Source organism: Uloborus diversus, chromosome 9 (assembly GCF_026930045.1).
Source record: "Uloborus diversus isolate 005 chromosome 9, Udiv.v.3.1, whole genome shotgun sequence".
In the NCBI taxonomy this organism is placed as follows: domain Eukaryota; kingdom Metazoa; phylum Arthropoda; class Arachnida; order Araneae; family Uloboridae; genus Uloborus; species Uloborus diversus.
In genome coordinates this window covers 134,188,418-134,202,079 of record NC_072739.1, presented here as the reverse complement: position 1 = coordinate 134,202,079, position 13,662 = coordinate 134,188,418, and the positions used below count along the sequence as shown (strand labels likewise).

Below are 13,662 nucleotides of genomic sequence, written 5' to 3'. Positions count from 1 at the left end.
AGAGCAAAGTTTCAACTTCTAGCTTCAAACTAAAGTTGCAAAACTTCGAAAACTTCCATTTTAAACTTTTAATATGAGAATCAAGTTTTCTTGCAGCGAAAATTTTCTTTGTATGTTTGAAGAAATTTTTTAGCCAGATATTCAAAAAATACTCAAACTAGCCTCTTTAAAAACCCAAAATTGTTTACCTGTGCCGCTTTCAAATGAAAGCAGAATTATATTAATTACAGTCGAGTGCTGAAATTTTGAAAACCAACTCTGCAGAAACGAGTTTAAGAATTAAAAGAAAATGATTTGAAATAATTTTGTACGTCCATGGTCCGGAAACATTTAATACACTAATCATAAATCTTCCGCATCCTAAAACTGTTTTGATTCTATAAAAATCATTTTTAACCGGTTACAGTTTAGTATCCATATGTCACTTCGGGTGCATTCGGAAACGCGGATCGGTCGCCTCGGTGTAACCGCAAGCGTTCGGAAACGCTTGCGGTGGAACCGGTGACGTCACTTAACCGCGTTCGGAAACACTGCGGTTGTTTTCTGGCGGTCGACTTGGTAGCAACCTGTGGCACCGCTGTCTGGAAGCGGTTAGCGAGATCACAAACGTCACAAAGTCTGTGTTGGCCAATCCGGTCGTGTTTCATGTTTTGATCGTAACGCACGTGACTTGCCTACTATGAAAGTTACGCGTTGATTGGAGTGTCGTTTGCTGCTGAACTAGAACTACCGCGGTTTAACCACGAGCGTTCGGAAACACAGCTGTTCTACCGGAATTCCTAGAGAAATTCCAAACACGTCATAACCACACCGGACTAACCACGCGGTGTAACCGGTGGATCGTTTCCGAACACAGCCTTCATGTTTTTCGCTCATTGGATCAAGTCGGGCTATACGTGTTAGTTACGTATATAAATCGGTATTAGACATAATTTTGGGAGTTATAACCAAATAATATTCTTCTCTTCTCAGAAACTACTGTTTTAGGCATTTAAATTTTTCCTAATTAGTCCTTTTGGTTGCGTTCGACGAACCTCACCGGTCAACCGGTAAGTAACCAGTTACTAACCGCGGCGTTCTATGATCAACCGGTTACCTCAGCGGTTACCATTCTAAGCAATTCATTGGTTGATTGGAGCACGTGATCATTAGCTGTCGAGTGATTAACTAACCGGTCGCTCTCGGTCGTTCTCATCGAACGCACTTTTTCTCTGTTCATCGATGACAAATACTTCAACTATAACTTTGATTTGATGGAATTTGTTTTGTTGACATCTTAGAAAAAGTTAATTTTTAGATTTTAGGATACTATTTACTACATATATTTGCCTGATTTAACTGTATCAAAATACTTAAGGCTTTATTTTTCCAAAGTCGTACCAAAAAGTGCTTTACTGATTTCCTGAAAAATCAAATGGCAAATTTCAAAAGTGTCCCGCCTACCTTAAAAACTCTTCAACCTTACTTAAAGATTGCTGAAGAACATGAAAAGCGTGATCCATCCATAACATATTGGTGTAAGAAAATTAGTTCAAGGAAGCATATTACAATCCTTTTTTCGCAAAATTGTTGTTGTCTTCCTCCATAAGTTTGTCATATTATTGTATTGCTGATGGTTGATAAATTTGGAGGAGAAATAATTATGAAGCTGCTATTTAGCTTATACTTTTACAGTGAGGAGAGATTTTCAAAATTGGGAATATGGCGATCTCTCTACGTTGGCGTCAAAACTTTGGCGCCAATGCATGCGCAATGGAAATTTTTTTCCTTTGCAAACGTAAATATAGTTTATGGTTTATTTACTCTCCGAAAAAGTTTTGTAGGCTCGATGTTTAAGGCCGAATTACAGCAAGCAATTTACATTATTTTTCACATAATTGTTTACAATATTTAAATACCGTTACAAATACACGTCATGTGTGATCCAGTAAAACCTGTCTACAAAGATACTGTTGGGACCTAAAAAAAATATTGTAATCGGCAGGTTATCGTTGTAGGCAGTTTGATTATTCATGCTGACATTTTGCTGGAGCCAAAAAAAAAATTGTTATAGACAGGTTATCGTTATAGACGGTATCGTTATACACAGGTTTCACTGTATTAACAACTTTCTAAATGCATCAAATTACTTACTAAAATTGAATGCATTGAAGCACCATTTATACATTTTTGAAGAGACTGAAAAAAGCGTACAAACGAAAAAACGTATAATACGTATAGGATAATGTGTATTAGACTTTGCAGGGACCAATTTTAAAAACGTATATAAGAAAAACGTATAAATTATGCTTCACTGTATATCGTAAATTTTAAGCTACATTAATTTTATTTCGCCCACATTGACCAAACCGAAAAAGGGTATTTCAATAGCTAGGATTTTGGCACAACCACTAGATTTTGGGCAATAATCAATTTATTTCAGCATGGCTGAAATTCATTTTTGTCTACTCTTTGATGCCTATAATCAAAATGTCCCCTACAGTGAAATTGTGACTTATTGTCTGTGTTTCTCGCTTGACAACTTGTCAATGCTTCTCTAATAGGGTTGTGCATTTTGTTTGTATCTTTTATTAAATTACTAGCCAAATAGTCTGAAACTGGATTTCCACTGCAGTTGTATTTTTCGCAAACTACAAAAACACTACCTCAACTGAAAAATAAAGGAAAGCATTTTTGCATATTTGATCAAATAAAAAAAAGAATTAATTTAAAAAAAAAGAAAATGTATGATCCAAGAGAGGAAATAAGCATGGTAATAGTCAACTTAATCTTTTTCAAATCTTTGCTAAGATGTTTAAATTACTATTTAGTTAAATTACTATTAAGTCCGCATGTGCCTGGAATAACTGCATTATTAGGAGGTGGGGACTGCGAAGTTCTAAAAACCAAACATGTGCTTTCTTAATGAGTAGCATAATCCAAGATTTTTTATTTTATGTTTAAAAGAAATAGCTGCTGCACTTATTTCTTTAAAGATGTCATAGATGAAATTTTAATTTTATTTTCAACAGGAGATGAAATACACTGAGGCATTTAGAAAGATATGAGAATAATATTTTAGCATTTTGCTAAAAGATTTTCACCAATTTTAGCTTTCATACTAAAGAACTTTTGAAGCCAGTGTGAACCGTGGTCTCAAATGATTTTCCTGTAGTTGATTTTGTGAAAATTATCAGTGTACAGCTCAGGTCAGATCCAGAAATATTTTCTGCGTAAATCCAGTGCAAGATCTTTAATTTTTTTAGCCGAGACAATTCTTAAGAGAGCTGCCCTCCCCCACCCATCTTCCTTAAAGTCTTTTGTACCAAGTTTCAACAAAAATACCTCAAAGAAATAGGGTGGATTTGCCCCTTCCCCCAGCAAAAGGTCCTTGGTCCATTCCACCTCCTGCATTGGAGAAGACGCCAGGAAGTAAAAAAGTGGTGCTTCCTTGAAAAATTCCCAACTCTTGGGGGACTATTTTAGATTGATGGTAGTACAGTATATCGTATAGTTAAGAAAATTATAATGCATTAATTCCTACTTGTTTTAACTTTGATACTAGTGTCTCTTCGCTTTTGGAATTCATTAATCTATGCTTGTATCTGTAGGCTTTTCACTACTTTTTTTCCCAGGACTACACAGCTTCTCTGGAGGGGTTATAATATAAATTTAAAACAGGGATTTTTATACTAACCAAATGCCAAGTCGTATACAAATGAACCTGTTCTTGGTTTCTTCCCCTTTAAGGGAAAAAATTGAGGTAGAAAAGAGCCTTTATGAACCTGTATAGAGTAGCAGGTAGAACATTTATGGGTTAAAATTTAATTGGCAGTGGATACTGGTTACGTAATAATATAGGGATGGTAATGGACACAAGTAAAATTGATTTCGGTACAGATGTGATATACCCCCCCCCCCCCCCCCATTTGGCGACATCCTATTTTTTACACAAAATTGAAATATTTTTCTTGCCAATGAGGCGATAACTTTTTAAGCATGGCATCCGTGGCTAAATTAACCTGTGTTTGGCAACCCAAAGGCAATCTTAGATCTGTTCAAACTTGTATACTTGTTAGCGGTTCACTGTCCACGTTGGATGGTTGGATAGATTCTTGTTTTTTCATGCAATATACCTTATAGGAAAGCTTATTTTGTGTTGGTTTAGATTCAGTAGTTGTGCTTTGATGAATAAATATTAGAAAATGCCAGTTTCTTTAAACTTGACTGTTAATTAAGAGTAAAATCCAAATTGGAGTGTGGCTTGGTAAGGCACATTGTTTCATATGTTGTGTTTCAGACTGAGTGTGAGGATTTATACATTAAAAATGTAAGTTTTTATTTTTGAATTAAAAAAAAAACTCTCATTTCCAAAATTCCTTATGTTTTTATAAAATCTTGAGGGTTTCTTGTAGTTTTTAACTTTATATTTACTGCATGTAAATTTTTTTTACAAAAAAAGTACAGTTATTTTATTTTAAAAGTTAATTCTCATCGATGCCAAGAACTATTCAAGCATATTCTGTAAATGTGTGTCCTTTAGGTACTGAATTTCTGACAATAAGTTGACTCTACGACCTTATAAAAATATGAAGGTGTTATTTTATGTAAACTATAGTAGATATTTTTAGTAGGTGTTTTGAAAGCATTTTTGAATAGCAAATTAATGTATGGTATTTTTGTATTGTTTATGTTTGGGATGTTTTGTCAAGACATTTTTACTTTTCATACATCAAAATTTGAGTAACTAAGCGGTTTTTTTGGCTGAAATAGTTTTATTTTGGGGATGTTTTCCACTTGAAACATCATATATTGAATCACTTTGCTCTTTTTTAGTAGAGTATAAGAATTGTTTTTGTTCGACGAAATGCATGTTGGAAAAAAGCTTTTATTTCTATTGGTACATATTTCTTTGGTGAGCTGTGATAGTAATTTGTTAATTTAAGCATTTTAAATACCTACTAGTAATTTTTCTTTGTGTACAAAACTTTCTAGTTTCTGTTATTTTTGAAGCAAATATTCGCGATGTTTTTTGCTGTTTTTCATGTTGTTTTTATATATATTGTCTTCTGAAGTGCTTTGATCATGTTGTTTATCTGAATTTTTCCTGTTGGCTCTAAAAAAGCATCTCTAAGAACGATGTATGACAAATGTCGTCAGAGCCGGATTTAGGGGAGGGCAGGCCCCGGGGCCTCCACAACAAAGGGGCCCCCACAATAAAATTTTTACAAAATATCCTAGCTTTCACGGATCGAAAATATCGGATATATATATATATATAGCAAAATATGCGGATAAATATCAAAGTATTGTAAATTTTTGAAAATATGATGATCTTTTCAAACCCTTATTAGGGGCCTCCACTCCTTCATTGCTCCGGGGCCTCCACACTTCCAAATCCGGCCCTGAATGTCGTCATACATCATTTTCTTGGCGAAGCTTTCTTGGTGCCAACAGGAAAAGTCACTAAGGGTGGGGTATATGTCATTAGTTCCTTGATTTCTCCCCTCCTTCCCCTCTTCCTTAAAAATCTTTAAATATTCATACAAAAATTATTGGAGAAAAAAAACATTTTAAGTTTTTATTTTTTTTCGTGAAATAATTTTTTAGCTTTAGAATGTGTTGTGAGCCCAAAATTTTTAGAAACGGCAACCGAAAAATTTTAAAATTTTCAGATTGCAAACACCAAACACCCTTGAAGGAATACAATCCACTTTTTGTTAGATTTTCTGTTACCAATGCAAACCATATGTTTGATTCATCAAACAAGTATTTTATACAGTAAAGTGTTTTAGTATAATGCTTGATGAACTTAGAGTTATCAAAATTTGAAAAGTATGTGCATAATTGTAAGAATGTTTCTCATAACACAAATTTTTTCTAATAGGTCGCTTTTATGCTGTTCAACATGGGCTGAAAAATAGTGCTAGATCACCAGAGGTCAATGCTTTCTTCATCCAAGTTATGGATTGGCTCGAAAAGGTTTAAAAAATTTCTGGTATTTTTTTTATTTTTGTGCTTATTCTTCTGCTTATTTTCATGTGTTATTACATTGTATTTTAATTTTTTTTCGATGTTGATGTTTATGTTTTATTTTCTATGTTTTCACACATTCTTTATATGCCGTTTTCTCCCCGTCAATGTTTGGAACCATGCTAAAGTATACATGAAATACACTGCCAGCTCAGTCAATTCCAGCCGAGGACTGCAGTTTCGTGTTCCTATGCTGGTCTGATGAGTGCTAATAAGCACGAAACTGCAGTCCTCGGCTGGAATTGTCTGAGCTGGCGGTGTATTTCATGTATTTCTGCCTTAGCCCTGGCTATAGGGCAGTAACTTACTGAACATGCTAAAGTATCTTTTAAAAAGTATTTTCATGAATCTTGGAATTTGAAATAGGTGGTTCATATAAATAAAGATATCAAATGGACCAGTCAAATATTATTTTTAGCAGTCCTTGAGTCAAATAGTGCTGTTTTCAACTGTGCTATGTCCAAGTTATAGTTAGAACTAAGCAGTCATTAGGCGTGTTTTGCAGCATAAATGTTCAATTTAAAGCCTAGATTCTTTGGTGACAAATTTGATACCAAAAATTTTAGATCACATTAAACCATTTCTTCCCACAACTCATTACAGTCTCTATATCTCGAATTGCCATGAAGAATTTTTTTCTTCAATCTATTTTGTTGACATTTTTAAATGCATACTTGCATAATTTTTATTTAATACCAGAATACAATTTTATTTACTTATTTGAAACCTCATAAATGCTTGTTGTATCGAAAATGGAACCAATAATTTTAATTTTTATGCTTGAAAAACTTATTTGAGGCATTTTTTGGAGCAACCTGGTGGTAGATCACTGTGACCTTCGAAAAATTTTCTTTCTTTGACAAATTTTGTGTGACAATTTACCAGATTTGGGGACATCATTGCAATTTTTAAACCCCTGATTGTCCTTTTCAGTAGATATATACGTGTGCATGCACATATTTTATCATTTGGCAAATTTTGGATTTTCATTCAGCAAATTAAGAATTTCTGCCTTCTCAAAATTTTTGATCCAGGGCGCCCTTGGTTAATGAATTTAAATTCTGCCGGAGTGATATACAGATGGGGGACAAAATAATATGAATACCTGTGAAATAAGGAAAAATCTTTATTAATAGAGGTTTGGACCACCCTTTAATTGAAGAACAGATTGAATGCGACGTGGAATAAATGCATAAAGGTCATGGACAACATTTAAAGGAATATTAAGCCATTCCTCCTGCAGAATAGTCTCTAATTCCGAAAGTTCGGATGGAGATGGAAATCGGGAACGAAGTTTGGATTCTAAATATCCCTATAAATATTCAATAATATTTAAGTCCGGAGACTGAGGGGGCCAGGCGAGATGTTCAACTTCACTGTCATGAACTTCGAACCATTCTTGGACACATCTGGCAGTGTGTATGGGGGCATTGTTGTCTTGAAAGAGTGGTCGCTCTCCATGGAACACAGTCTGGACAAACGGATGGACATGACCTCTAGAATGCTCAGATAGTGATTAGATTTGACACGCTCATGCAGAATAACAAGTGGCCCAAGACCGCGCCAAGATATCACATCCTATACCATAATTGAGCCACCCCCATGCTTCACAGTCGGCAAGAGGCATTCAGGATTAAAGGTTCGCCAGACATAAACGCGCGCGGTAGTCTGAAATAGGGTAAATAATGATTCATCTGACCATATTACCTGTTGCCACATCTGTGGGGACCAAACTTTGTGGTCTCTGCACCATTGGAATCGCTTGAAAGCATTAGTTGCTGTCACCAAGGGTTTTCGAATTGCCACTCTGCCATAAATGTTCGCAGCATGAAGTTCCCTTTTGACAGTTTTTGTTGAAACGGGGTCCTGGAGATGGCTGTTCATTTCAGATGTTATTTCGGATAAGGATTGCTTGCGCTTTCGGGCTACTATGCGCTTCAAAGCTCTTCTATCCCTATCAGCAAGCTTTGACTTTCGGCCACTGTGGTGCTTTGAAGATGTTGTCTTACCTTCTTTCGTGTATGCTGTCATAACCTCTGACACCGTACCTCTTGCACACCCCAAAAGCTTTGCTGTTTCCGTAACCAATGCTCCACTTAAATGCGCCCCAACTAGTGATGTGGATTGGTTAAATACCCAGCGGGTAGGTAAATATTTTTTGGGTATTTACCCAGGTATTTACCCAAGGCCTGGGTAAATACCCAAAAACTGTGTATTTAATAAAAAAATGCAAAAAAGCGAATGAGAATTTTTTTTTTAAATCTAAATATGAAATAATTGGTAAAACTGATATATACATATGTATTACACAGTTTATAATATTTTTTATTGGAAGACTTGATGAAATCATGAAAGAAACATATCGTGAACCAAAGAACCTTTCTTTTCAATATCATAATTGGAGAAGTATAAGCAATTCATTATGAACTTCAGGATTTCAAAATCACAATCTAGGTTAGTCATATCCAAAATGAAAAAAAAAGGAAGCATGAGGGATGTTTGGAAGAATAAACTGAGAAGTTATTAAGAAACTGTGGTGTTATTTATTTTATTGATATTTAAGTGATATCATGGAAAATATAGAAACAGTTTTCACATTAATAAACAAAGAAAAAAAAAAGCAAAATTTTCTTTTCTGTTGCCTTGCTCATTTGTATTTGCTCCCCTGTAGGGTGGGAAGGTAAATATTTTTTTGGGTATTTATCCGAAGGCAGGGTAAATCCCCTAGTAATTGCGCATTTTGCAAAAAATTTTTAGGTAGTATTAAAAGGTGACTATTATCTTTTTTAAACATAAACCCTAAAATAAAAGATTAAAAATTTTAAATGTTTATGTATATTATGTGTGTGTGATACAGAATACACCTGAACAATTGAACTAAGTTTGGAGGAAATTTCTGCATAAGATATAAGTAAATAAATTGTAATAATAAATTGAGCGACATTTCGTTACATTTTGATGTCATGCAGGGACATATTACTGGGTTATAAAAGACTAGGACCTTAAAAAATTGATGTTTGCTTTTTTTTTGTAACCAGTTAAGCTTTTTTCTTTTTGTAGAATGGCTTTTTATATATGAAATTTGGCTATCAACATTGATTAGGCATATCCAACACATTTAATGTGAATATCATATTAGATTGCTAAGCTGTTTCACATAATAATTCTTTAAATATGTGATCAAAATACAATCTTTGGGCAAAAATTTATTGTTTTGTATATGGTTGGTTGTATATATACATAATGGAATACATACAGAAAAGTATTTTAGATGAATATAAATTTTTGAAATAAATACCCGGGTATTTACCCATTTTGGGTATTTACCCGGGTATATACCCTGGGTATTTACCCCTAAAAATAAATACCCGGGTATTTTATATCACTAGCCCCAACAATCATTCCTCTTCGGAACTCTGTAAGGTCTGACATCTCAACTTATTTCAGAAATTTAGAACCAAGCACACAACATTTGTGGCTACTGTTGAGACACTGATAGGTTCCCATGTTCACCAGGTGGTAGACTTCTGTTGCAGGTGGCGTGGCTGTACTATAGGTGTGAAATACGGCATACTTTTTCATAGGTGTTCATATTACTTTGTCCCCCATCTGTAGATCTACAATTGTTAATAGGTACGTAACATAAATAGTGGCCTCTGTGCTAAAAACTGAGTCAACTGATCACCGCAATAAATCATTTAAAATTTTTAACTTCGGGGAGTATAGTAGGGAGGGGAACTGGTAGTTTAATATTTAAGTACTTGTAATGGGAAGAAGAAAGAACTTTAAATTGAAATAGTTCTGTCTGTTTTTAACCTGGAGAAAAAAGTAACAATTAATGAGGCATGAAAAGGGCAAATTATTGCATACAAGTGCTTTAAGGTTACAAGGATGCTATTTTCAGTGTTAAAGACATCAGCTTCGGTGGAGAATGGTCCTACAAAAGTGACAGGATTTTGTCAGAAATGATTTGCAGTTTTTGTGAACATATTCCTTTTATCATTTTACTTTCAGCAAACGTATTGTCTTATTACTAAAAGCAACATTTGTTAGCTTATTAAAATGTAAACAGATCATTATTATGAAGAATATAGTACATAATTTATTCAAGCAAAAAAGACCGGCTTTTTTAATAAAAGCGGGCCAGCGTGGCCTCTTTTAGAAAAGGCCGGCTTTTTTGCAGCCCTGCATTCTTATTTCTAACACTTGGTTGTTCATCACTGTAATTTATATTCTTCGAAAATATAGAAATGTGAATTCTGTGTAATTTAGTTTGCGAATTGAAAGTATGGGATACCTTGCAAATGTCAGACATTGCTGATATTTTTGAGAAGATATATTTTCAAACCTTGATGCAAAACCTGGTTTTTGAAACACAAGTGTAGATTTTGGTCTGAGGAATTTGAGACAGTTGAATATATTTCACTTAGTTTCATAAAATACAATTCTTGCAACAGTAATTACTCTCACAAACCGTAGAATAATCTTTTTTTTCTTTCTCCCACAGGAAAAGAAAGGGAGACATGATGATGAAACCATTGCCAGTGAAGTTGTTGCGCAAGCTCATATTGAAAATTATGCATTAAAGCTTTTTCTTTGGGCAGATAACCAGGATCGTAATGGAGAATTCAATAAGTAATTACTAGTATGTTTATGCTATTCGGGGAGTGTAACTTCTTGTAATGATTACTACATTTATGTTGTTCATGAAATAAAATTTGATGCAGCGAATGTGTGGGAAAGACTGACTTTGTTTTCCTGCTATCAGCTCTATAATCATCAATATTATACCAGATATTAAAGAACAAAATGCTCATCAATTTATTAAAGTTGCATTAAAAGACTATGTAAAGAGAAAACTACTACTCGTTAGCCAATTATTCTTTGATAAACTGATAAGTATTGATGATATTATTTCTTAAGCTATCATCATAGCTTTTCAGAGAGTTTATTTATGTTTTTTTTTTTAATCTTTGAACCCTTCATTGACAGTAAGTTTTTGTTTTTTAAGCCTTACTTATGCATTCAATTCATTCATTTACTTAAAAACTAAAAAAAAAAACTTTGGGACACACCCTTTTTGTTTCCAAAATTTTTATCTTGATAACTTTTGCAACTTTTACCCCCTAATGCTAAAGTTGCAGTGAAGTAAACCAAAAGATAATTCATAATGAACCACATAAGGTTTAAGCAATTTATGCCCATTAATAGTATTTTTTGACTGACAAAATCATTTCAGGTTAGAAGTTATAAGAATAAATAAATACACTTTTGTGCAAAAGGAATGAAAATCAATGTAAGGAAATACAGATGTTGGCAATAAAACTGCTGACACACATTTTAGGACTGAATGGAAGCCATATTTTTCTTTAAAAGTTCTATCATAAAGTTGCTAGATTTAGAATGAAAAATCATCCGAGATGCTTTTGCTATGCTTCAAAAGAACTCTAAAACGGGGCTAGAATTCCGATTGCTAATTTGTGTGCTTAATCTTTTGCTGTTTTTCTATTCTACTATTTTAAATTTCTTAAATTTGTTGCTGAATTATTTAAAGAGCAGCTCTATCTTCAATGTCTATATTCAGAAATAACATACTAAAGTTTTACATATGAATGTGCAATTACTTTTATGTTTCTAAAATACTGGTTGGGCCCCTGAATGCCCAAAAGCAGGGACGTAACTAGAGGGGGGCAGACGGGGCTCGTGCCCCGGGCGCCAGATTTTGGGGGCGCTAAACTGACTAAATAAATGCTTAAATTTATTTTTTTTTAAAAAGGACGAGTTATTAGAAGCCCCCCCCCCCCCCCCCAAAAAAAAAAAAAAAAAAACACGCTGTGCAGGCGCTGGAAAAAAGTTTGCATGGTTTAATGTGGATAAAGAGTGGGAAGGATATACACAGAGAGAGAGAGAGTAGGAGGACGCAGTAAATAGCATGAATGTGCTTTCTCAGATTGACCAGTGTACTTGTTATATCTTTATCTTATCTAAGAATTTTCCTCTCGGAGGAGGAATATGGGAGCTAAGCTGAGGGAAGTACACACCAATACAAAACAGCGGATATGCTCAAATGTCCTTTTTCTACAGTTAAACGTCATAAAGCTGTCAACATGATGTCTCCCTCTGAGCTTTTACAATGACGAGAACTTGTCTACCCCACCCCAAGGGCCTAAAGGAAAATCGTTACACTGTTCTCTTGGCCGTAGCCCATGGCTTAGGAATTGGAGTCACTACCTTTATCCAACAGAACCATTCTCTAAAGAGTATCATCTCTAGCTCGTACCACGAACTTTTTTTCTGCTTTTTACTCCGTTCTCAGGATTTTTTTGCTCATCTTGTCTAGTTTTAAATCAATTTTAAGATATGTCGAAAAAACTATCTGAAGCTGAATTCAGAAAGAGAGAGAAAGAGCACGAAAAAGAGGCCCCCAACAATCTTCATCTTATTTATCATCGTGGTTAAATGCTAAAGAAGTTAGGAGAGCAGGTAAGGCATTGTTAATATAATTTGAATGATGTAATACAAATTTGTTGAATTTTATAATTTTTCTCATTCTCGGAAAAAAATCTCGCACTATAATAATGGGGATTCAATTTAAAGTTCGGGAGGCTGCCTTTTTTTTTTTTTAGAAAATACTGGGGTTATTTTGAGGATAAATTGACCTAAAATGATAAATTTCCGACTTAGTTTCTTAGTTTCAATATTTTTTTTCCATCCTCACAATATTTTAAATATGCTTAAATCATCAACGTCAATCAATGTGTCAGAAATCAGCTATTTTTTACGGCTCTAAACTTGAAGTTTTCTTTGGTACTTTTGATGCATATTTATAATTACAGTAGAACCTCGTTTATCCTGCCCCCGTTTATCCAGATCTCCGGCGTGTCCAGATCAAATTTTTAAAGTTAAAAAATATATTCACTGAAATGATATAATTCTAAATTATGATAGCCATAAGGAAACTGTCAATGCACCAAATATTTGCTCTTTATTTTGATTAAATACACAACTAATGCATAGGACGTGAAATAAATTATAATCATCTAATAAACAACATGGTATATTTGGAGTGTCAGTCCTACACCACAGCAGATGAACTATAAATGATTAAGTGTTTGCGAGTAACAATCCTATGTAATTTTGTTAAAGCGTTTTTTTACTGTTATAAAAGTCTGCTTATTTACGAATGTGTTTTACAAATTACCCGGATTTTCGTTATCCGGATTGCCTTTGGTCCCCGCTAATTCGGAAAAATGAAGTTGTACTGTAAAGGAAAATAACCTGAACGGAAGCGCACTGAAAATATACAATATTTAACATTTTTAAGATAGTTTTTTTTTTTTTTTAATGTTAACAGAAAGAGTTTTGATCTCAAGCACATTGGGTTTCTGTTTTTCTATAAACTGTTTCTCAGATGTATACTATATACCAGAGTTGGTGGACGAGCGTCCTTTATAAAAATTAGCTCTTGTAATAATTAATATTTAACTGTACAGATTGCGAAAATTTAAAATGTGTTGCACACAAAATTAGAGTTTAAATAAGATAATCTGTCCTTTTGAACTACAGTACGATGTCAGCTTAAAGTCAGGATAAGCCAAGTATAGTGATATTCAATTAATTTCAAGTAAGAAACAAAAACAAACAACCTAC

At 34.0% G+C, this 13,662-nt stretch overlaps 2 protein-coding genes across 4 annotated transcripts in view; one reads left to right on the top strand and one right to left on the bottom strand.

Annotated features, from left to right (window-relative positions):
- Window positions 1–351, bottom strand: part of LOC129230510 (multiple PDZ domain protein-like) — an 80,906-nt gene extending 80,555 nt beyond the window's left edge. Inside the window, exon 1 of the mRNA XM_054864912.1 lies at window positions 189–351. The gene's annotated coding sequence lies outside the window, so the exon portion shown is untranslated. The remainder of the gene's footprint in view (window positions 1–188) is intronic.
- The window catches only part of LOC129230035 (vacuolar protein sorting-associated protein VTA1 homolog), a 212,381-nt gene that overhangs the window by 178,547 nt on the left and 20,172 nt on the right, over window positions 1–13,662 (top strand). Inside the window, exons 1-3 of one of the 3 annotated variants that reach the window (XM_054864420.1) lie at window positions 1,251–1,517; window positions 5,867–5,977; window positions 10,520–10,647. In XM_054864420.1, the coding sequence (XP_054720395.1) occupies window positions 5,924–5,977; window positions 10,520–10,647 (182 nt within the window). In that variant the 5' untranslated portion in view covers window positions 1,251–1,517; window positions 5,867–5,923. Of the gene's footprint in view, window positions 1–1,250; window positions 1,518–5,866; window positions 5,978–10,519; window positions 10,648–13,662 lie in introns of those variants that run through there. The other 2 variants (XM_054864419.1, XM_054864421.1) reach the window with 2 other exon arrangements.